This window comes from Conger conger, chromosome 3, assembly GCF_963514075.1.
Source record: "Conger conger chromosome 3, fConCon1.1, whole genome shotgun sequence".
Classification (NCBI taxonomy): Eukaryota; Metazoa; Chordata; class Actinopteri; order Anguilliformes; family Congridae; genus Conger; species Conger conger.
The window spans coordinates 70,438,042-70,462,831 of NC_083762.1; the positions used below are offsets into that span (position 1 = coordinate 70,438,042).

At 45.9% G+C, this 24,790-nt stretch overlaps 1 protein-coding gene across 2 annotated transcripts; it reads right to left on the bottom strand.

Annotated features, from left to right (window-relative positions):
• Nucleotides 1-4,789: 4,789 nt before the first annotated feature.
• zgc:163098 (uncharacterized protein LOC100037380 homolog) lies at nt 4,790-24,246 on the bottom strand. Of its 2 annotated transcripts, none has more exons than XM_061236008.1 (24): nt 24,110-24,246; nt 22,869-22,953; nt 17,178-17,289; nt 16,977-17,083; nt 16,790-16,857; nt 16,576-16,667; nt 15,383-15,447; nt 14,553-14,718; nt 13,662-13,867; nt 13,220-13,263; nt 11,950-12,054; nt 11,742-11,808; nt 10,986-11,149; nt 10,567-10,729; nt 9,978-10,057; nt 9,794-9,881; nt 9,551-9,679; nt 8,927-9,104; nt 8,694-8,789; nt 7,908-7,971; nt 7,372-7,561; nt 6,490-6,600; nt 5,739-5,977; nt 4,790-5,187 (listed from the first exon to the last, which is right to left on the bottom strand). In XM_061236008.1, the coding sequence occupies exons 2-24, from the start codon at nt 22,944-22,946 to the stop codon at nt 5,061-5,063; spliced, it is 2,739 nt and encodes a 912-aa protein (XP_061091992.1). In that variant the 5' UTR covers nt 22,947-22,953; nt 24,110-24,246; the 3' UTR covers nt 4,790-5,060. The 2 variants fall into 2 exon arrangements, with proteins under 2 accessions (XP_061091992.1, XP_061091993.1); XM_061236009.1 differs by having other exon boundaries at nt 7,372-7,525; nt 24,110-24,245.
• Nucleotides 24,247-24,790: the final 544 nt, after the last annotated feature.

Below are 24,790 nucleotides of genomic sequence, written 5' to 3' on the forward strand. Positions count from 1 at the left end.
GTCAGGTCAATCAGAGATGTTGGGAATCAGTCCTGCACACTGGAGGCCTCCCAGCACAAAAGCTGTCCACAGTCCGCACTGGGCGTTCCCCGTGATCTTACACACCGCCTCCCTTAGTTTGGTTCTCCATCCTCTTTTTGAGTCGTCGTAGTGGTGTTTCTTTTCGGAGATTTGTTGTAAAAATGTTGAACCTTTTTTTATATAAATATGATAATTTGTTTTTAATATTCATTCAACATTGAGTTGGTGGTTTATTTAGAGCAGGGCTGCCCAACCCTGTTCCTGGAGATCTGCTGTTCCCTAGGTTTTCACTCCCAACTCTTAACAAAGCACACCTCGTTCAACGGCTAGGGATCTTGTGGAGCGGCTAATTGCTAGAATAATGTGTGCCAAATGAGGGTTGAACTGAAAACCTACAGGACGGCGGATCGCCAGGAACAGGGCTGGGTTTAGCCCTGATTTTGAACTTTGTTAAAACAGATTGTTACATGCTGTAAATACCGGGTAGAAGAAACGCCAATGACGTAACGGTTGAGGGTTGAGTGCCTGAGACTTGTTATTGATGGTCGAAGATGAGTCCGTTGAGAGAAAAATGTATAAATACACAATAATAAAAGTGATCACCACACATTTGGCTGTTTTGTGCGTTCTGTTGCAGATGGGAGTCTTGCATCGTAAATTATACGAGCACTCATAAAATTAATACATTTTCAGCCTTTCTTTGTAGAGCATTGTCGTGTCCTGACAGCAGCATGGAGCTTTCTGGGTCAGTAATGTGGCCTTGGCCTGCCAGGCCCCAGGACCGGGGGACGTTTGCCTGGGGCCTCCAGCCCCTTTCTGCAGGCAGTCGCAGCCTGTTCAGCCCCTGTGAGAGACGGATCACTCCTGGCTACTCAGCCCAGCCCAATTCTCTTCAGTCTCCAGTCCTGGGCCCTCCCCCCTCACCCACAAATCCTCTCCGTTCTTCGCATCCTGCTTTTTCACTTTCCTCCGACCTGTCTTTCCCACATGAACCAGTCGGGAAGAAGTGGGAATGGTGGGGTTTTCTTTTTTTTGTTCCATTAGGTATAGGTGTCACCCTGGGTCTTTCCGGTTTTCTCCCACCCGCACTGGTAAACAGATCCCCTAAAGGAAGCAGGCCGAGAGCCAGTCTGCCGGAGATATGACTTTAATTTGAGAAAAGACTGATCTTCGTTCACCAAGGGCGCTGCTCTTCATTCAGTCTACCTTTTGGGTTTTAGAAAAATCTACGTGCTGTGTGGTTATCATTTCTCTCAACATACCACTCGTGTAATGGGTTAGTTCATTTCTGATGAATGTATAATTCATACGGTGATAAATAATTCACAGCTCTATTCTAATAATTCATGCTGCAGAAAGATTAAGCACATTGCACTGGCACATTGCAACCACATTTGTGTCTTGCCAAATTCACAGGAAGACCTGGGAGGGCCACGTTGTTATGCCTAGCATCCGCTTACAGGACTTCTACTCAAGATTGTGCAGTTCTCAAGATCTTTAAAAAAATGAAATGCTCTCATCACAAGTCTTTAGGCACGGCTCACATAGGCTATGGACACAGGGTCACACACTATATGTGCATAGTAGTGGCCCCTTCTAGGATGGAAATGGCAGAGATTTTTATGACTCATTAAATGTAAGATGCCCTCCATTGTTGGGATTTTGTTAGGATACTGAAAACGGTGGCATTAGGTGCTTAAGTCATCGACTAGCTGAAGAGTCCCTGTCTTGTTTCCAAGGTCCATATTGGCTACTGACTGAAAGGACACTACAAAAGCCAGCAGCTCTGCAGTTTCAGATCCCAGGTCTTTAGCCTTTTATTCGCACTTTGATCTTCTGTTGTAGTTCCCCCACGGTCAGCACTTCCCCAGGAACTGCAACAGTAAGTGAGACTGGGACGTGAAGCCCCTGGACTGTTGTTACAACCTCATCCATTTCACTCGCCTCCAAGTCAGAAGAGACGGTTCATCGTCTCACCTCGCTGGAGTCGATACATCTCAATCACTCTGGACAAAAGACTCAACCACGGTCACATTGGCAACAGCAACCGCGAATGGTCTGCAAGGTAGAGGCTAGCGTTGACCGTAGGCTCTTGTCAGTAGCCGGATCAGATTCATCATGAAAACAAGAATAATATACAGTGGGAGCAATAATTATTTGATCCACATTACATTACATGGCATTTAGCAGACGCTCTTATCCAGAGCGACGTACAATGAAGTGCAAATAAAACACAAGTATGAGTGCTAAGAGGACCTGAGAGGACCGTACAGTTCCGAGTCCTAGTGTAAACATACAGATAATCAGAACCCTTGAGGAGTACAATCAACTTCCAAACTAGCATACCACAGTTGGCAGCTAGAATACCCTGAATAAAACAATACAGCAGCCAATAAAAAACAACAATATCTATATAATCTATACATAAGTGCCATTACAGTCTAAGGCTAATCATGGTGGTGAGTTAGGGAGGGAAAGGTATAGCCTGAAGAGATGAGTCTTCAGACTGCGCTTGAAGGAGGTCAGAGACTCTACCATTCTGACATCCACCGCGAGGTCATTCCACCACCGTGGGACCAGGACAGACAGCAGTCGTGAGCGTGAAGTGCAGGTGTGGCCAGGGGGAGGCGCCAGACGGCACGAAGTGGCAGAACGGAGGGGTCTTGTTGATGTATAGGTCTTGATAAGGGATCGAATATATACAGGGGCTGATCCTGTAACTGCCTGGTATGCGAGCACCAAAGTTTTAAATTTGATGCAAGCCATAACAGGCAGCCAGTGGAGGTTGCTGAGCAGGGGGGTGACGTGAATGTCTGATTTAGGTCTGGAGACTGGCTAGACCACTCCAGGACCTTAATATGCTTCTTTTTGAGCCACTCCTTGGTTGCCTTAGCCATATGTTTTGGGTCATTGTCATGTTGGAAGAGCCATCCACGACCCATTTTCAGTGCTCTCACTGAGGAAAGGAGGTTGTCGCCCAAAATTTCCTGGTACATGGCCCCATTCATCCTCCCTTCGATACAGTGAAGTCATCCTGTCCCTTTAGCTGAGAAACACCCCCAAAGCATAAGGTTTCCACCTCCATGCTTCACAGTGGGGATGGTGTTCTTGGGGTTGTACTCAGCATTTCTCTTCCTCCAAACACGGCGAGTTGAGTTGATGCCAAATAGCTCTATATTGGTCTCATCTGACCACATCACCTTCTCCCAAGCTTCCTCTGGATCATCCAGGTGTTCTTTGGCAAACTTCAGACGGGCCTGTACATGTGCCTTCTTCAGCAGAGGAACCTTGCGCGCGCAGCAGGATTTTAATCCTTCACGGTGTAGTGTGTTACTGATGGTTCTCTTCGTGACTGTGGTCCCAACTGTCTTCAGGTCATTAACAAGCTCCTCCTGTGTAGTACTGGGCTGATCCCTGACCTTTCTCATGATCATTGATATCCCATGAGGCAAGATCTTGCGTGGCGCCCCAGACCGAGGGAGATTGGCGGTGACTTTGTGTTTCTTCCATTTTCTAATAATTGCTCCAACAGTTGTTAACATCTCACCAAGCTGCTTGCTTATTTTCTTGTAGCCCATCCCAGCCTTGTGCAGGTCTACAATTTTGTCCCTGATGTCCTTTGACAGCTCCTTTGTCTTGGCCATGGTGGAAATGTTGGAATCTGATTGTGTGGACAGGTGTCTTTTATACAGCTACATAACGATGTAATGAGTTGACAGGTGTTTTGGGTAATGAGTTGAGATTAGGAGTGCTTCTTAATGGAAAACTGACTGGTCTGTGGGAGCCAGAATTATTGCTGATTGGTAGGGGATCAAATACTTATTTCATGCAAAAATACCATAAATTTATAAAATTTATATGATGTTATTGTGGATTATTTTGTGATATTCGGTCTCTCAATGTTAAAATGTACCCATGATTAAAATTCTACAGTTCCATTCTTTGTAAGTGGGCAAACCTACAAAATCAGCAAGGGATCAAATAATTATTGCTCCCCACTGTATAACGTGATGATCTTATGTTTCTTGGGTCCCGCTGTTGACGATGAGGCGTAATTGGCTGTAGCTTCACCCAAGGAGGGCGCGGCTCATTTGACATGAACGTCGTTATTACGCAGCAGCTCCTGCAGTCGGGCGGGAGCCTGAGAGCTGGGCTGGTGCACGTGAAGCTGGGCCGGCGCACGTGAAGCTGGGCTGGTGCACGTGAAGCTGGGCCGGCGCACGTGAAGCTGGGCTGGCGCACGTGAAGCTGGGCTAAAGGACTGTGGAGCGAAGAGGCAGGCGGTAGCGCATACGCTCATCCACTCTCCCCAGAAAGCCAGAGGATGGTGCAACAGAGCAGGGCTGGGCCCATGAATATGACTGGGTATGCCAAGATGGGGTAAATGCAGGGATAATAATTACAAAGAAAGTTTTTGTGTGTACCCAAATGTAATATGACCAAGGTCCAGTATTAAAGGCTTAGGTATCTTGTATAGGCGCATTCATTCGATTTGCATTCTACTCATTTCAACATTCAGGGCACAGATAGGCTTCACGTGTTTTTGGACCACCTGCACAAGCGGTCCTGTGCCTGTGTTTGAACCAGAAAAGGTGAATAAATATTTGCCTGCCATGTATTGTAACATGCCTTGATTTTGATTCAGAAATAAATAAACAATCTCACAACCAACTGACATTCATATGCCTCTCTGAACACAACATTAGATTGTGGGTCTGATTAAATGAAACATTTGATAATTTTATTGCTGATGTGATACGAGTCAAGATCATAGAGGGTGACATCAGCGAGTGTCGTTTATTGTAAAGTTTCAGGAGCATATTTGCAATAGACTGATTTTAACAGGGGGGTTTAAAAAAAAACAAAAAAATAAAAACCAAACACAGAAAACTGTACAAATAATGTTCAAACCATGACTCAAGCTGTCCGAGCACTGGGGGCTACCGAGGCCCCTCCAGGGGCACTATGGGACAGAGAGCAGTGGCAGAGCAGTCTGTGCACCCCTGCTGGGCGCTGTCGGAGGGGGGGGGGCGGGCCCGTCAGTGTTTGCTCTTCTTCGACTTTTTGTGGGAACGATGCGGCGACCGCGAACTCGACCTCCACGACCGCCTGCTTGGAGAAGGTGACCGGGACCGTTTGGACTTCTTCGGGGACTTGGATTTGGACCTAGACACAAGGGAAAGGACACCAGTAAATTTCAGTGCACGGGCCCGGGGAACGATGAATGATGAATACCTGACTGTGACACAAACGGGGAGCTGAGAAACGAGATCCGTCTAATGGCATTACGCGTTGGGGAGCTGCTGTAATGGGGTGTTTGGTACAGGGTGCATTACGTGTTGGGGGAGATGCTGTAATGGGGTGTTTGGTACAGGGTGCATTACATGTTGGGGAGCTGCTGTAATGGGGTGTTTGGTACAGGGTGCATTACGTGTTGGGGGAGCTGCTGTAATGGGGTGTTTGGTACAGGGTGCATTACGTGTTGGGGGAGCTGCTGTAATTGGGTGTTTGGTACAGGGTGCATTACGTGTTGGGGGAGCTGCTGTAATGGGGTGTTTGGTACAGGGTGTATTACGTGTTGGGGAGCTGCTGTAATGGGGTGTTTGGTACAGGGTGCATTATGTGTTGGGGAGCTGCTGTAATGGGGTGTTTGGTACAGGGTGCATTACGTGTTGGGGGAGCTGCTGTAATGGGGTGTTTGGTACAGGGTGCATTACGTGTTGGGGGAGCTGCTCCGGTATCGGTCCGGGCGTTCCCGGCCCCTCTCCTCCTCGCCGTCTTTGCTGCGCCCCCGGTTGCGCTCTCGATCCTGGCTCTGCTCCTTGCCCCTCTTCCGGTCCTTGTCCTTCCCCTTGCCTCTCTCCTCCACTTTCTCCTTCCTCTCCTCCTTCTTCGCCCGCTCTTTAGACTTGGGCGTGGACTTCTCCTTTTTCTCCTGGTCTTCCTTGTCAAACTCCTGAGGAGGAGAAGTGGGAATTGACTGCGCTGACATCAGAGCGGCGGCCCCCAAGTCGACCGCTCTACCGCCGTTTCAGTTCCAGCTTCTATCTGCAGCTGCAAATATGGCCGTTTCAGACGTCCATCTTTGCGCCTGTGTATTCCCTTTAGCCTAGTACGTTGGGCTGAACCGATTTTAATGTACCAATACATTTTTCAAATATCATTGTAGTTTTCCCTACAAATTGAATGCATTAAAATGCCGCTTTTAAATATTGTTTTTAGGGGGGGGGGCATTTCTTGGAACAACGCATTTCTGGTATTTTAATGAAGTGCAGCGAGCTTACTTTCAATGACAAAGTAGGGGTCAATATAAACATAAACCAGTTGGCATGTAATCTCAATTTACCTGCAGGAGGAGCTAGACCTCGCTAATTAGCTGATGGTTGGCACTAGCTGGCTTTCCAGATAAACATTCATACATAGACACTAAAACACACAGACATGCCGACACGCGTAAGACCAGCTCACCTTCTGTAAGAGCTTGTTTCTGTAGTGTTCTACTTGCTGCTGCACACTCTTGCCTAGCTTCCGTGGCCTTTTCCCTGACTCCAGCTCATCTTGGAATTTCATCACCTTCAACTGTTACAAGTAAATGGTAAATAGCTGGCATTTATATAGCGCCTTTCATCCAAAGTGCTGTACAGTTGATGCTTCTCAATCACCCGTTCACACACCAACGGCGATTGGCTGCCATGTGAGGCACCAACCGCCTCGTCAGGAGCAATTGGGGGGGGGGGGGGGGGGGGTCAGGTGTCTTGCTCAGGGACACTTCACACACCCAGGGTGGGAATCGAACCGGTGACCCTCCGACTGCTCTTACCTCCTGAGCTAGGGAGTTAAAATAAGGAACAGCAGCCTAAACACGGGGAGCTACCTGCGAGCCATTTTACTTCCAAACATGTCTGATGTAACTGGCCCAGTCGAACTGAGGGAGATGACATGCACCTTGCCCGTTTGCATTTCTGGCTGCACCTTGTACAAACAAGCCAGTGTACAGGAGCAGTGAAACAGAAACCAAGTTCGTTCACTTGTCCATATGGGGAAGTCGTGCGGTTCTGCAGCGAAAAACTGAAAGAGCTTTATTCTCTGAAACAAGCCCATATGAGCAGCCATTTCCACAGAGCATATGCTCCGATTTAAGAGCTAATGATAATAATACATTACTCAGGAAGTTCATTTTCACTAGAAATTCAGTTAAAATTTACATGAGTAAGTTTGGTAAGTGTAAAATGATACAAAGGAAATTAAATAAAAACATATTGCCCTGCGGAAACTACAGGCATACTGGACGACCATAAACGGGCAGCTCAAGCGATCCCACGCGTCACTGATGAGTGAAAGGAGACCAACCTCCAGCTCCCGTAGCTTTATCCTCTTGCTCTCCGACAGCTCAAAGTTTTTCACCGAGCTTTTGAACTCGGCGCCGTCGAACTTGGAGGGGCTGGAGGAGTCTTCATCACTGCTGTCCTCCTCCGACTCCCGCTCGCCCTCCTTGGGCTCCACACTGTGGAGGGAGGCCACAGCCTCAGCATGGAGAGGACTACAACAGAGGCCATTTTATCAATGTGGAGGGAGGCCACAACCTCAGCATGGAGAGGACTACAACAGAGGCCATTTTAACAATGTGGAAAGAGGTCACAACCTCAGCAAGGAGAGGACTACAACAGAGGCCATTTTAACAATGTGGAAAGAGGTCACAACCTCAGCATGCAGGACTACAACAGAGGCCATTTTAACAATGTGGAGGGAGGCCACAACCTCAGCATGGAGAGGACTACAACAGAGGCCATTTTAACAATGTGGAGGGAGGCCACAACCTCAACATGGAGGACTACAACAGAGGCCATTTTAACAACCCTCCTTACCCCACGGAGCAAGGGCCTTACCCAGCATTCACATTGTCTTCAGAGTCCTGGTCTTCAAGTGCATCCCATTTTGATTCAGTGTTTGCTGATAGATCAAAACACATGAAAGAGCAAGTTTTAATGAGTTGGGAAGCTTTAATGAGTCTGATACAACACCGCTCGTAATTTCAGAGAGCGCTGCTCAGAATTGCACATAGACAGAAGCATTCATCCTGGATTTCATTAATTCCAGTTTACTGTAGCACTGAAAGCCTCATTATATACAAGGACAGATCCATTTGTCATATTCAAACCCACTGAAGGCCTGGCTAAATGCTATGGCTAAGCAGTTTGGCCTCAATATTCTATTGACAAATACAAGTTAGCGTTACTCTCTCCACAAGCACCAGTTTAATTCGGTTTCAAGCTCCACAGAACTTTCATGCAAGATGAAAGATTAAAAACAGCTCATTCAACTTGTCATTGAAACCAAAGGGCACTTTACAGAAGAATGGTAATGGGCCCTTTCACTGCAAAAGAAGCCTGTCAAGTTTTTAATATTTGAAAGAGACTAAAAAATATTTTTTATTTCTTCTTTAAAACATTTTTTTCCAAGTTAAAATTAGCTTATTCCAAGTTATTTTTTTGCTTGATGAGTGCAACCGTCTTGCCCCATATGCAGATCTTGAAACCGTTTCACCTCATTAGCTATTTTTGTCTTATTTAGCAAAAAAAAAAGGATTCGAAATAAGCCGCTTTTTTTTTTTTTGGTTGCAGTGTTGAAATGACAGTGAGCCGTGGAGTGACAGGGCCGGTGCTGATGAATACCTTGAGGTACGGCGTCTGCATCGTCCACTCTCTCCCATTTGGACAGCGCCACCCGGGTGTGAGGAAGACCCTTGTCTTTGTCAGAGTTTTCCTCCACTGGGGGAAGACAGAAATGATTAATAGCCCTGGTCAGATGAAGGGCACTAGAAGTGGATCTGGAACGTGCTCCTGAGAACAAACGCTGTCGGTCAGTCAGACAATCGATCGTGCGAGGCAGAGAGGGCTGCACTCACGGGGCATCCCGTCGATATCGTCCAGCGCGTCGCCGAGGGGAACGCCGTCGATGTCGTCCACAGGCACGCCGTCCAGAGAGGCGGGGTCCCAGGGGAGGCCGGCCATGGGCGACCCGTCCACGTTCTCCAGGGGAACCCCGTCTACGTCCTCCAGTGGAGCCCCATCCAGATCTGGAGACTACAGACACCCCGCACCATCAGCACAGATCAACCCCGCCTGCGTCCTCCAGTGGAGCCCCATCCAGATCTGGAGACTACAGACACCCCGCACCATCACCATCAGCACAGATCAACCCCGCCTGCGTCCTCCAGTGGAGCCCCATCCAGATCTGGAGACTACAGACACCCCGCACCATCACCATCAGCACAGATCAACCCCGTCTACGTCCTCCAGTGGAGCCCCATCCAGATCTGGAGACTACAGACACCCCGCACCATCACCATCAGCACAGATCAACCCCGTCTACGTCCTCCAGTGGAGCCCCATCCAGATCTGGAGACTACAGACACCCCGCACCATCACCATCAGCACAGATCAATACTGTCTCAGACCAGTAACCCTTTCTGATTGGTTAAGCAGAATGCCACATGACAGTGGCATGCACGTGAGGGGGAGGAGCTTACCTCTGGCCGCATGACCACCTCCTCTCCAGCTCTGACCAGGCCCAGGAAAATGTTCTGCAGCTGGATCAGGTAAGACTCAGGGTAGATGGCCCAGTCTTCCCAAGCCCGAAAACACGACATGATCTTTTGCTGGAAACGTGGAACCGAGAGAGAAAACCGAGTGAGCGCACGTTGCCATAACACTACCTATGGAGTGCAATGATGACGACCGTTTCTAATTAGTGCAGGAACGAAGTGACTCACCTTAAACTGCTCTGCTTGAAGTCTTGCCTGAACGTTCCGATATGCCTCACTAATGTCTCCAAATATCTGGGGCAGTTTTGTTTCAAAGCTGATGGAAGAAAACATATTTTTGCAGTTCATATGGGTCTCTCTCACATTAACAAATGAGAGTACTGCAGGAAAAGGGGGGGGGGGGGAAACGTACTATTTGCGGTAGTAGGATGCATTTGCAACTTTGGCACATGAGTTGTACAGGATATCAGACACCAAATATAATCTTGCAATCTGTCAGGAAGACATACAACAGAACACAAATGCTTAGGTTAGCTCAAACAAATAATGTAGGGTTTTAGGATTCATTACAGTGTTATGGCTTACATTAGTGCTACCCATAACTTTGAAATTAAAAAATAATACTCGCCCCCAAACCTTTTGCCACTTTCAGCTTTTTTAATGAATGGGACTTAAAATATTGTCCACTGTAAATACAAAAGATAAATGTATGATTAAAGCATTTTATTTGGGACTATACGGCTAGTTTTGGAAGGTGGAAGTACATTTTGAGGTGCATTACTTTCAAAATGTCTACAAAAAGCACCAGCCTCCACGGAACCCATGAACAACTGATTAATGTACAATCAAGTGAGCCCTCCAATCAGAGCACTGACATTGCAGGACTACATGACCTGTCAAAATAGGGACTTGGAAGAAAAACAGGTGGCTTTTCTTGCTGTACAGATGTATTTATGCATTTGTTTTGAATGGACGGGGCGAGTTAAGGAGTGCGCCGGGACCTTTTTCTGCAGCGGCGTCTGCAGGAGGGACAGAGACTCTGCGATGCACCCCACCACCTCCTCCGCCGCCTCCGCCCGCTCCAGGCAGAACACCATGGCATCGCCAACCTCCTCCCGCCGCGGCGTCAGTGTCCTCAGGAGGGTCTCCAGCCTGTCTCTGTGCCTGGAGTGCGCGCACACGCACACACAAATCTGTTTCCGACTTGCAGCATCACTAGTTGACCTCACTATTACTACCGCTACCCATCAGTTCCTTATGTGAAACCACACTAGTTACACAAATGCGGACACTTCAAACTGACTGTTGGGTTTCCATCTCGCGCGCACTCACACACGCCACCGTACACACACACACACACACACACACACACACACACATTACCGTATACAGACACACACAACCTCTGACAGGCGCTTACTCTGCCTTCAGCTGCCCTTTCTTCAGCTCTTCCTCCTCCTCCTCTTCCTCCTCCCGGCTGTCCTCAGCCCCGTGCAGGTAGGGGTTCAGCAGGGGCGGCCGCCAGATGGAGCCCCCCCGGAACATTCTAAAGTCTGAAGTCCTCCACTCGTTGGGCGATTCGCCCTGGCACAAGAGGGAGGCAGAGGTTGCTGGGGTTACCGCTGTTGCTATCCTGACGCTGGAGGACTTCATAACTTAGGATGTTAGCACGAGTGTGACGCTGGAGGACTTCATAACTTAGCATGTTAGCACTAGCACGATGCTGGAGGACTTCATAACTTAGCATGTTAGCACTAGCATGATGCTGGAGGACTTCATAACTTAGCATGTTAGCACTAGCATGATGCTGGAGGACTTCATAACTTAGCATGTTAGCACTAGCATGATGCTGGAGGACTTCATAACCTAGCATGTTAGCACTAGCTGGAGGACACCATATCTTTGTGAGATACAGCAAGCCTTACGCTGGAGGACTTTGTAGCTGTGCGTGTTGCCGCTAGTGTGTGTTGCCGCTAGTGTGACGCAGGAGGACTTCATAACTTAGCGTAGCCTTCCTTTGTGTTTGTGGATACAATGCCAACCACACTGTTTATTCTCCCATACTCAACCACACCTTCACCTCAGGCCCATGTAAACGGTTACAATGCCCAATGTATGAAAGCAAAGGGAGTAAAGCTGGAACCATTCGACGGAGACAGAAGAAAACAGCAGGTACCTGCAGAATGGAGTACAGTTTCCACCGGTAGTAAACGTGCGCTTGACTCTTGTTATCAAACAGGAACCTAACACCATTTCAGGAAGAAGAAAAAAGAAAAGAAAAAAGTAGTAGTGAGTGGCAGGCGTTTGAAATAGGACAAGCATAAATACGAAGAGCAAAATAACCGCCGGAGCTTTCTAGAAAAAAAAAAAAACCCTGCCCTCACCTGAAGTCGGGATTGTTCTTCTCGTTGCTCATGATGATGGCTTCGAACATGGGCCCCTCACGCACCACAAACTCTATCATCCTGTGGATGAGCCCTAAAAGGTTTCTGCGGAAGAAGCGGGAGACGTTACCCTCCGGGGGCCTCCGCCGAGCCGAGCCCACAGGCCTCCTCACACCCCATCTACCCTCACTGCCCCAGGGAGGCGTACACAGCATGTACAGGGAAACACACGTCTCTGCTGGAAGCGGAGACCACAGCCTTTCTCTTAACAGCAGAGATCAACGGGGGGGGGGGGGGGGGGGGGGCAACAGGAGGCCATGCAGCGTGTCTACACCACCCAATGGCTAAACAGTGAAGACCACCAACCCTCATTTCCCTTCCCAGACAAACTTCACTTATGGATGGGCCATAGAAATACTACTGCTTCTGTAGAGAAGGGCATTATTACTACTATCAGCTACTACAGGCTTGAGTCTGAACTTAAATAGGGGCCCGCATTAACTGGCTGTTTGAGCCATACCCGCCAACCCCCCCTCGCCCGCCCCAACTCCCCACCTCCCAAAAGAACACATCCGGCCCAAGAGTGAGGCGTGACACTCAAAGCAACCCCAACATAAAAATGTGTATCTTTTTCCCTGCTCAAACTGTACAGGCATGAACCAGTCCAGTGGTGGGTGTTTTTAGCAAACAAAACATTGTCAACCAAATGGGCTCTATTGTACCCGCAATCATCCACCTGCTACAGCATAAACCTCTTCTGCATAAGCCCTTTCTGGACATGCGGGCCTGGCACTCTTCCTCAGAGTCTAAGAGCAAGGCCCAACTGGGCGAGAGGTGCGCCTTGCGCCGCCTCTCACTCTTAAGCACAACTGAAGCAAAAGGCCTTTCTGGAAGAAAACTGGGCCCTCAATATTAGAGAAGCCCCCAATTCTCTGAGCAAGGGTGGGTTTCAAAACGGACTTTTAAATGCGTACAACTCGCCGTACTCTTGGGTAGTATCAAGGCGCACAAACAATGAAGTGTGTATACCTAAATTTGTGATTGGCTCAAAGCAATGTGAGGTAAGGGATGAAGTCAACTAAAGCTTCCCAGGAATGTTAGACACGTAAAATGGTTTCTTTATCGGCACCATTTGTGTGACATTGCTCGTAGGACTGGGGCGCTTCTCTTTACACATGTAACCCAAACACTTCTGTCCTCTAAAGCTGAGCTGCAACAAGGGTGGGTCAGTCGTAGTAGCAGTAGTAGTAAGAATGGATAGAGAGTGTACCTTTCGGTCGGGATAACCACTTTGACTACGGCTTCGGACAGAGTCTGTACGTGAAGTCAAACCAAATAGTGAAGATATAAAGAAAGTGAGTATTTACAGGTGTAATTTACAGGAGTATTTACATATACAGCATTGTAAACTATCAGAATTGTAGTAACAGTCATTATATAATCGTGAAATTTATCGACTAATTAAATACACTCATTTTGGGGAAAAAAAAACTATGTCATTTCGAATCAGTAGTTATAATAGCCCCCCAACAAGTAAAATTTTCATGAAATGTTTAAAAACACAGTGAAGTAACTGATGGTTCCAATAACAGATACTACATCATATCTCTACGATTGCTCCACTACCCTCCTGAGACAGAACTAAAAACTGATCAAACAAAGAGAGAGCTCAGTGAACCAGAGAGCCCTTTCCTGTGAAATCGGTACGTTACCTTTTCAAACTCCTCCTTGGACCGGTTCAGGGGCTTGGTGAAGTCGTTTCGGAACCTCTCCCGAGGCTGGGCGTTGAAGGGAAGGCCCGACGGCGGAGGGGGGGTGGACGTTTTGAGCACGCCTATGGGCGTGTACAGCGGCTGGGGCGGGATACGAACCGCTTTGCCCCAGCCCAGCTTCATTTCGAAACCCATAACCGTTTTACCTGCAACGACAACAGGCTTCCATGCAGCTGACCACAACGTCACCAAATTACCTGTGCTATACACACTCAGTGAGCACTTTACTTACTAGACTTATATATTTTTTTGACTTATTGGAACAGCTACTGCTGCGGTAGCCTATTGGGTAGTATCAAGGCGCACAAAAAAAACAAAGCCAATATGTAAATTTGTAAATATCTCGAAACAATCTGCCATTTCTGAGATGCTCAAACCACCCTGTCTGGCACCACCAATCATTGCACGATCAGTCACTTAGATCACATTCTTCCTGATTCTGACACTGTCTGAAAAACAGCTGAACCTCTTGACCACATCTGCATGCTCTTATGCATTTAGTTGCTGCCACATCCATTTTTGACATTCAATACTTGCATCAACAAACTGGTGTACAGGTCTAACGAATAAGGTGGTCACTGAGTGTATAAAGAACGCTAAAATGACATTAACGCTGCAGTAAAACAAGCCTGGTGTGTTTCAGCTCTACTCCACGTCCTGAGGGCTGCAGTGTCCACAGGCTAATATTGACTGACACAGGAGTGTATGGTGTGGAGGTCTAATGCAGACACAGTGAGCCTGACTCAGGAGTGTATGGCGTGGAGGTCTAATGCAGACACAGTGAGCCTGATTAAGGAGTGTATGGCGTGGCGGCGGATGGGGTTTGCGTACCGTCGAGTGCCGCCAGGGCCCTTTCCGCGTCTTTCCGGGTCATGAACGCCACGAAGCCGCGGTTGGTGACCCTGGTGCGCTCGTCGTCCGTCCGCGGCCACATGATCTTCACGCTGGCCAGAGGCCCGTACTTCCCAAACTCCTTACAGAGCATTTCCTCGTTCATCTGGACGGAACAATGTACAGCAACGCCATTTTAGCACCTTCTACCACAGGGGTGTCAAACTCCAGTCCCGGAGGGCCGCAGTGTCTGCAGCTACTTGCGGTTTCCTTTCAATCAGCAGCCAATTAAGGCCCTGAGAACAAGGGTAGTCAATGAAAGACAATGAAATGTATCTCTCGTGCTGAAACGCACCAAAAACCAACAGACACTGCGGCCCTCCAGGACTGGAGTTTGACGCCCCTGTTCCACCATGACACCCAAGCCCAAAAAGTTCTAAGAATGGCGCTGCCATGTAGAGGCGCCGTTACAACATCGGTAAGGCACAGTAACATTGAGAAAAATTTTTGTGTTAGCTGGGCGGTACCGTGCGAGATCCAAACGCGGATCCGAATTTCTGCCCCCCCCTCCCGGCAGTGTTCCATCTACACACCGCGTGCACCCTGTTCCAAAGCCCTACAAACTGGTCCTGTCTCAGCATGTTAGATACGGCTTTTGTTTCACAGCGAGATTAAAGCACAATGTGTCAGCAGAGGTTAAATAAGTCAACGGAGCAGTCACCTGAAGGAACGCGCTATCCCGACTTGCTCCCATTAAACGCACTCGTCAGTCAGTCTGTCTCAATGGAAATATCTTGGCACGGACGGCGCACTGCTCACATCTCTCTTACCTTTGGGTTAATGCATCCAATATAGAGGTTGGTAGTAGTGGGCATCCCAGGGTCATCATCGAACACTGGAAGAGGCAAGAGAAAATTTACAAATCTTTACACTAGATTTCACATTTATTTCTGTTCATATAATAAACGACTGTAACACAGCCGAATATTCAAAGTCAACATTTGGTGCAGTATAGTATCTTGAAAAAATTGTTTTGTGATCACCTCCAAAAATACCTTTTTCCCATCATGCAGTACACACACAAGCAAAAATCTGAACGTTTGCATAGTCCATTAACAATATAAAACATTAGTAATACATTCTGTATGGCCATGACATAACATTACATCAGTTATTTAGCCAATTCTTATGTCCAACACAACTTACAGTTGATAAGGCCAAGCAGGGGCCAATACCCCCCTGGACCAATGTGGGGTTAAGGTCCTTGCTCAAGGGCCCAACAGCTGCAGAAATTTTATTGTGGCCACCAACCTTAGCCACTAGCCTACAGGCTGCCCACTGTGCACAGATGTGCAGTAACAGTCAACAGTTAATCCTGGATACCTGCTCTATTTCTGCATTTCTGTGGAGAGATGCACGCAAACAGGGCATGTACTCGACAGGGATAAGTAAAGGCGGTGGAATTAAAATGGCTGAATGCTCTAAAAACAAAAAATAAAAAATGAAAAATGTTACATGCAATTATCGGAAATGCAGTGATTTTGATGCAAGGAGCAGAGTAAAAACCTGAGGCAGCTCACAAGCCAAGTGCTTATTCTGCTCCACAGCACCAGTGATGAAACACAGGCATCGCTAACATGCAGGGGCTACATCACTATACTGCGCCATTCAGAAGAGGCTCAGAAAACAGCCGCAATGAGCGTGCTCCAAAAACGCCATTCATTCGTTACGCACGTTTATGCCGTGACAACATTACAAATAAAGCCCGTTTATCTTCACCATCCATCCATCCATCCACCCATCATCTAACCCGCGTCCTCCTGGTCAGGAGCCAATCCCAGCATGCACTGGGCGAGAGTCAGAAATACACCACATCCAATCGCAGGGCACACTCACACGATCGTCACACCAAGTCGCCTAACCTGCATGACTATGGGAGGAAGCCCACACAGACACAGGGGAGAAGGACAAGGCCAGGATTCAGACCCGGGACCTTGCTGCTAAAAGAATTTCGGAGGCTTACGTGAACGCCGCGATGGGGGGAGGTCCAGGTCTGTGAAGCCCCCGGGGTCGTTTTTCTTCCGTTTGTACCTCTCCTCCCGTTCCTCCTGTATCCTAAAAAACACAGCCAACAGGCACATTTGCCCCCATTGTAGGACAGAACCCAGCCATTCCCCCCCCCCCCCCCCCCCCCCCGAGCCCCGCCCCCAACCCGACTCTGCTCAAATGAAACTTACTGCTTTAGTTCCTCTTTAAACAGTTCGAGGTTGCTCTTCTTCTTCTCTTCGGTCTTCTTCTTAGCGACCTGCACAGCAGAAAGCACATTTGCGTCAGGAACACAGGGCCGCTTTACGGCGCAGGAGAAGTGGCTCCGACGTTCACGGAGCGTCAGGCTTTCGGCGAAAGCTCGCCAGGCCCACGTACAGATTTCCTTTCCGACGTGGGCGTTGATATTGCATTCTGAGGCGGCGCTGAAAATTTGGTGGCTGGCCGGTAGACTTTGCTCTTCTTCACCTCGGCAGCTTCTTCCTCTGTAATGGAGGAGAAACAACAAGGCCACTGAACAAGACCGCTGCAGAAAGATTTTTTTAAATCCCAATCCACCGACTCAATGGCGGACCTGACCTTTAGTGGCGTTCACAATCCCCCCTCGCACAAACGTCTTCACGCCACTTTTCTCATTGCCGTCGAAAGACGCTAAAAACTCTTCAAAAACCTCCGCCGCTTTCTCTTCTTCCTGTTAAAAACATACAAATTGGACACTTGAGGTTTTAATATTACATTAACTTTACTGCTCTAACATACTCACTTATCCAAGGGCGCATACCGAAATAGTATTTTGTAAAATTTTGGATACTTACTGAAGGAAATTAGGTTCAGTAACGCTCTAAAAAGTACCAGCACCACAACCAGGACTGAACATGCATTACATTTGACCATAATGGCACAATATTCACCAACTAAACTGAAAAGAATTTGCTGCCTGAAACTACTCATACAAGGACTAAATTCTGCCATGATTATTTAAATGCCAAATGCCTCATTATGCCACAACGAAGGGTGTGCTCAGTTATTAAATGGCATAAAATTAATAATGCCATTTGTTGCATTATTAATTTGCAGTACAAATGTTCCCCATTTATTAATATTGCCTGTAAGTTTGGGGATCCTATCATCAAACATCATATTAAACATAAGAAGCCTACTAAAAGGAATTACTACTTCATTCCATCACACTAGAATGTGTAAGAACACCAACACAACACCCCAACAGTTAATTGTGCAGCAACGTCCCTTCAATGTCTCCACAACTGGCTCATTAGCCACTAACAGCATCCTATCGCTAAGGGCTTTGTGCGACTACGGCTGCAAGGGGAAAACCATCGGCCACACGACAGGCTGACTCCTGGCGCAGTGCCATTGAGTTTAAAGTAGTAAATGGAAATTGGATTGTGTTAAAGGTACAACAGGTAAGATTTTTGTGTTAAAACATTGTTACAAGACCATTGTAAATCCCTTCCTATCGTTGAAAAAGGCTCACTGACATCCGACTCACCCTCTGCCTGTTTATAGTCCTTAAATTCCGGTTTCAAAATACACAGTTGACGGCCCGACACTCTGTACCAAAACCTTGCATAAGTGTACAATAATTCAAGCTCATTGGCTGAAAATTGGTTTTAACTGCCACAGCCAATGGCGTTTCAACGTCAGCATGGTTTGAAGGCGTTTGTTGCTGCTATTCCTCTCTCGACCGTTAGAAGTCCGATATGACGTATTGTACCTTAGAACCTGATTTGAATATTAAAGCAAGCACCAGCCGTGTGTGGTGGCTGGATTTGTCACTCACCAGACACAAGCGCACATGCACTTGGTAGGTTTCATTTGCATGTACTGTGCATTTGTGCAAAGTGTGTTAGCCCTACTTTTTTTGCAGTTTGTTTGTTGCAGGTTGGTTTCCCTTAGATTTACAGTATGTACGCCACAGTAGAGAAATAGAACGTATGTGGTTTCTTTATATGTGTAAGGCTTTGCGTTCCTGTAAATTCATGCATGCGTGTGTGTGTGGCCATCTTTTTACATTAGTTATGAAGACAGAAATCTGGAAGTATAAACTGTTCTCTTTAACAATGATGCCAAAACGGCATGTATATTCTAGCTATAAAACATAATTTGTTAATAAGCAAGGACTCCCTGGTGGAGCCCATAGTAACAGTTTAGTGGAACATAGATGCATAAATAAAATGAATGAGACTGGGAGACGGACTTTGATGCCAGTATGAGATAAGGTCCTGGCCAAGTGTTCACGACTCACTTTAAAACTACATAAGGGCCAAATCTATAAAAATACAACAAATCTGTCCACTGAGAAGCTAATACCTAGTGTAGCAGGAACTCCACCGTGGAATGGCCTGTATATGGAGGTTAACCATTTGTGTGGGACACTGGTACAGGGTCTGGGTTTAAGGGGCACTGGGCCGGCCATTGGAACCGGTGGAATATGTGCAAACTGCAATCAGAAGATGACAGGAACTGACCCTAAAAATGAGACAGCACATCCACACTGAATTACTGAGCACCTAGTTTCAGTGCAGTAGAATGCAATAATTCAGAAGAACTCCATTATGTAACCACTCACAGGTAGCTTTTTATATATATATATATATATATATATATATATATATATATATATATATTTTTTTTTAAATCAAATGAATCACTGCGGAATCGAAGCCAATTACGATGATATGCGCATTTACAGCAGTCGTCCTCCAACTGAAAGGCAACAAAACCAAATGTGCAGAAAATACAGGGCACAAAATTAACCAATCTAAATGTACAATACAAAGAATACAATATGCTAGTTATAAAACCATGAGCAAATTACTACTGGTTTCTATTTTCCTATCTGTAAAAGAGTGACCCATTATGAAGATAGTAGTCAAACCGCCTAAAGCAGTGGATTATACAGACCTCTTGATGAAATTTATTTGCAAAAGAATGCACCACATATAGAGCCATACCAAGAAGCAGGCAAGAGCTTTATATATCTTAGGCCACTTGGGGTCAATGTGACTTTCACTCAAGGAGCCTTGCGAGTCACTCGCCTGTCTGGAATGGCCAGAGTGCCCACACAGCATCTGAGCGCCCAGCTTACTACCGCGCAATGCCTTCCCCAATAAGGCAAAGTCCATAAAACACATGACAGCTTACATTTAAAAACACAAATGTGCGTACAGTCCATATCCGTAATTTTGTAAACATTCTATATAATTTCATGCATTACATTGCGCATAAACGATCTTATTGTGGAAAAGTGAACGTGTATGAATGACCACTTTTCTATGTGGATAGCCTATCTGCACAAACACAATTACAATACCATGAGGGTGAAAAACTGGATAAAAAGAGTGGTTCAATAAAGTACAACGGGAAGACACACCTTTCTGAAATCAGAGCCATAGAACATACTAGTGTGCGGTGGAACGGGGAGAATGGAAGTAAACGGTTGGCATTTATATAGCGCCTTTATCCAAAGCACTCTACAATTGATGCTTCCTATTCACCCATTCAGACCAGCCGGCGATTGGCTGCAATGCGAGGCATCAACCAGCTCGTCAGAAGTGTTTCGGAGTGAGACGTCTTGCGCAGGGGACACTTCGACAGACCCAGGGCGGGATCGAACCGGCAACCCTCCGGCTGCCAGACGGCGGCTCTTACTGCCTGAGCCAATGAGACGACTGCTCTTATTGCCTGAGCCAATGAGATGATGGCTCTTACCTCTTGAGCTGATGTCACCGAGTACATGGTAACGCCGCCAGTCACATCCTTCAAATTGAAACTTTATTTATAACATACAAAGGTGTACGTGTTAAAATCAAATAAACGGGACCAATACTTTTCTCTGAAATAAGGCGACTGGAGGATACAAAAATAATACGGAACGAAATTATGCTTGTAAATGATTTTTTTTTAAAGGCATCTCCTCATTACCATGTTTCTCTCACACCCCCCCCCCCCCCCCCATACACAAAAAGTAACTATATCCCTCTCCCCTCCATCAGCTTAACCTTAACTCCACACTTTTCTCCAGTCCATGGATTAACATTGTTGCAGAACTCTCCCAGGCAGAAAAACACTTGTCTCAGCATGAAACAAATTAAAAATATGTCCTAGTCTTTGATGATTAAACGGGAAATATTCCTGCTATTTCTGCTCTGGTGCTAAATTCATTGAAGGAAATTCCTTGGCTGCATTCCTTTTTATGGGATTTGTCTTTTTATTACAAATGTACAGCTAGGACCAGCCAATAATTGAAGACCCACATCTGAACTGCACACTTGCAGTTGAACATAATCTCACTGTGAGGGTTACAAAAGGGGTGCCGTATTTACGAGGATTATAGTCATTTGTACAATTGTCCTGGATGTTTTTGAAGTGTCTAACTGTTGTAGTGTTTTCACTGCAAGATTTACGCCAGGGATGAGTATTAATTCACTAGGATAGATGACAATCCTGAAAACTTCACTTTCACATCCAGTTCTTTTGACTGCTTGATTTGGATTGGCATTTTTACTGTGTGTGAAATCTCAGAGAAGAAACTCCCCAGGGACATAAACTGGCCTAAACTCACTTGCAGTTTAATTTGACCAAAACATGCGTTTATAAATATGCAATTCAATGCATTCAAATTTAACTGGAAGTAAGAATTATGTCTAGTCTCAAATGCACCCAACAACCACCAAGCCCTCTCAGTCTGCTATGAGGTAGACACAGTACCCAGACATACCTGATAAGGCTCATCAACAAGTCCCTACTGACTGTGCTTGTTCGACCACACCATTCTGTTGGACCAGAGAGGGGCCATGGGTGTGTTTACATCAGTGGTCTCCAACCCTAACCCTGGAGAGCTACAGGGTGTGCTGGGTGCTGTTGTTACTCAGCACTCAATTCATCAATTAAAGCAGGTAACTCACGTCACCTGGTAACCTGGGTCTCAACAGGGTGCAGATTATTTTAAGGTGAAAACAAAAACCAGCCGACTGAGTAGTTGGAGGACCAGGGTTGGAGACAACTGGTTTAAATTAAGCACCTCGCTAGATAGAAACACCTCACATAAATAGAACAAGATTTATGACTTGATTTATAAACTTTAAAAAAAGAATAATAATAAAAAACATGAGATTAATTTGAGAAAAATCCAGACTGGGCTTAATGGGTAACCCGTAGCGGTGTAACAACAGTACACAAAAATCTCAGTTTGGTTAACCTCCGTTGACTTCACATTGCTAATGAACTGGAAAACAAATAAGCAAGCAAAAAGCCAGCCAATCAATGGCTTACAGGCGAATTATCAGGCTGAAAATTTGCGAAGTGAATATGATTATGCTACATTTATTTTCATTAATATCAAATATTGAAAGGCAATCTATCCATTCAGCACTGTGCAAGGGACTGGATGTATGAAAAAGGCCCCCTGACCTGACCTGCACTCTCCCCATCCAGGCAGAACATGCACTTCCGCTTATAGCCTCACAGCAGGGCTAAACATTCCAGCCACTGATCTCAGCTGCTTCAGGTCATTCTTCTAGAGTAGGCAATACTTTGTGTCACCCGGGAAATCCCAAAAAAAAACCTTAAGCACCATTAATGCAAGGAGTCCCCCAAGGGTTGGTGCATGGCCTTTACACTTGCCGGTCTATAGAGCGCTTCCTATTTATGTATTCTGTATTACCTACTAGTTCTCAGCCCTGGGTCTTGTATGATCAGGCAATGAATTTAAATAGTACTGCATAAATGTTTCTGCCTTGAGGGCTTATTACTGGGTGGTGTCTCTACAATGTGGAAAGGTCCTATATAAGTACAGAAATATTAGAACAGAAGCTAAACAGCAGATGTGATGTCGGGCGAAGCAACGTTTTTGTCTTTGCCCCAGCCGCTTTGTTTCACTGCAAGTAGCTTCCAAAATGTCAGCCTCTTGTACAGAGTCTTGACCTTCTATTTCCACTGAAGTTAGAACCAAATAACAGTAAAAGGGAACAGCAGAGCTCGAACAGTGTCTATTCATCGTCATACCATTAGTTTCTCCAGGGAGCTGCAGGTGAAGTGAGCAGCGTGCAATTGAAAATCCGCAGCACTAAAGCAGTAGAAAATACTGGGCTGCATGGAGCAACACATGAGCAAATGTGCCTTGAAGTGCGTCAGCCTTGTTTGAAATTAAACAGCCCTTAACTAAATCTCTAGAAAGTAGACTTGATGTAAAAGCACTATTTCAGACTAGGGGCGCTAAGTTAAACTATGACTGGTCTCTAAATTTACCTTTTTCTTCAGCTCCTCTTGTTCTTTCTTGGTTAGTGTCCTCTTAGTACCAATGTGTTTCCCTTTTTTGTCTGCCATGTTCCCACTGCCAAATGAAAACATCTTATTTTAAAAAAAGCTTTAGTAAACAATTTTGTGACTTGCCATTGCTCGCCGTGTGGTTTTGTTTGAATACAAGTTACTGTATATGTAGGAATCTAGCAATGAATGGGGGCGTAGCTAACACGTGGAACGAGTTCGCGTGGAAGGCATTCTGTTACTTTCATATAAACTATAATCCCTTCATACCGAAATGCATTGACTCTTGATACGTTGCATGGTGTATTAGCTAAGTATGCATGAAAACGAACGGTAGTAACAAATTAGATTCGGCATTTATGTATAGGCAATAGCTGTCTAGCTACTGATACGGGCCTAACAAAAAGCAGTAGGTAGCTAGCTAACGTTAGCTAGATTGTTGTTTCAGTTGCTGTTAAGGCAACCATTATATTCCACTCGTGGCATACAGACAACACCAGCTTGCCAATCACATAACGTTTAAGTTAGAAATGCATCTTTAGCACTAGTTAACTACCATTAAACTGGCAGATAACATTGTTATAGTTTGCTTACGGCAATTTATCAACCAGGTCCTCCTAATAGTTCCCCACCGATTAGCAACATTATGTAGCCTTAAGTTATATAACAAAGTATTTGCAACTTAGCTAGGTAGCTAATATAGCCAACAAAATATACAGATGAGTCATACTAGCTAGCTAGGTATATTACTTTAGCTAGCACAAAATAGCAAGCAGTTGATTGTCCAGCAATCTCGTCGATGCAACTTAGCCTAACGTTAGCTAGCTTGGGCTAGGCAAGATAGCGGTGTAGCTAACGTGCTAGCAATAGATACTGCGCTACGAAAGTTCAAACAATTCCCGATTGTAGAAGTCATAATACAAATCACTAAAATGAGACATTAACTTGTTCTAATGTAACGTATTATTTCGTGTAGGGTTAGCAAATAAGCTAACGCGGCAAACTAGCAAGCTAGCTAGTTTAAAAAAAAAATTTTTTAACAAACGTTAGCGAGCCAACCATTGCTGGATAGCTAAGTTAGATTGCTAGCTAAGTAGCAATCAAGCTAACGGTATTTCAGTTGCACTTTGCTACAGGGTTGCTTTTGCATAATAAAACAACGTAGAGTATTCTATGGATGTTATGAAATGTGCATTAACAACGACAGAACAGCATAGACTTACAGTAATGTCACCAAATGTCGAATAACACACAAGACGTTTGTTATTGATCCGCCATGTTGAGTTTACAGAATTGTATGAGCTCCCCCCAGTCCCAGTTTAGGGGAGTGCGCACCACCTGAAACTCTTCTTTCAATTGGTCTACAATCATCAAGATATGTAAGACCTGGAGTCAGCTTCCGCTTACCGGTTCCATTGATTCCTATGAGAGCTGCTCAATGGCGCATGAAGCCAGTTTTTGGAGGCTGCCATGTTTGACTATGGGGCTTTTTTTGACGCCAGAGCTTGTGCACTGGGGTATATTGGCACCAGAGCATGCGCACTGCGTGCCTAAACGTGAAGGGACAAATAGGAATGAATGGTAAATGGTCCGCATTTATATCGCGCCTTTATCCAAAGCGCTGTACAATTGATGCTTCTCATTTACGAACGGCGATTGGATGCCATCTAAGGCACCAACCAGCCCGTCAGGAGCAATTGGGTTAGGTGTCTTGCTTAGGTGTCTGGCTCAGGGACACTTCGACAAACCTAGAACCGACAACATTCCGTCTGGCAGACGTTGGGCATGAATGGGATGAAATATTAGTTTAAAAGTACTGACCAAAATAGCATAATTTTGCCAGGGCTAATATCGTTGTTTTGAATGGACTTCAATTGGGAAATGTTCTTTTTGGCGCCAGAGGA

What these genes read in the sequence shown, in the direction of transcription:
- zgc:163098 (XM_061236008.1), bottom strand. Translation starts at nt 22,946, where the DNA reads ATGGCAGACAAAAAAGGGAAACACATTGGTACTAAGAGGACACTAACC. An exon ending in TTTAAAGAGGAACTAAAGCA is followed by an intron (nt 16,668 to 16,789) that starts GTAAGTTTCATT and finishes TGTGTTTTTTAG; the next exon opens with GATACAGGAGGAACGGGAGG. An exon ending in GTGGTTATCCCGACCGAAAG is followed by an intron (nt 12,055 to 13,219) that starts GTACACTCTCTA and finishes CTTCTTCCGCAG; the next exon opens with AAACCTTTTAGGGCTCATCC.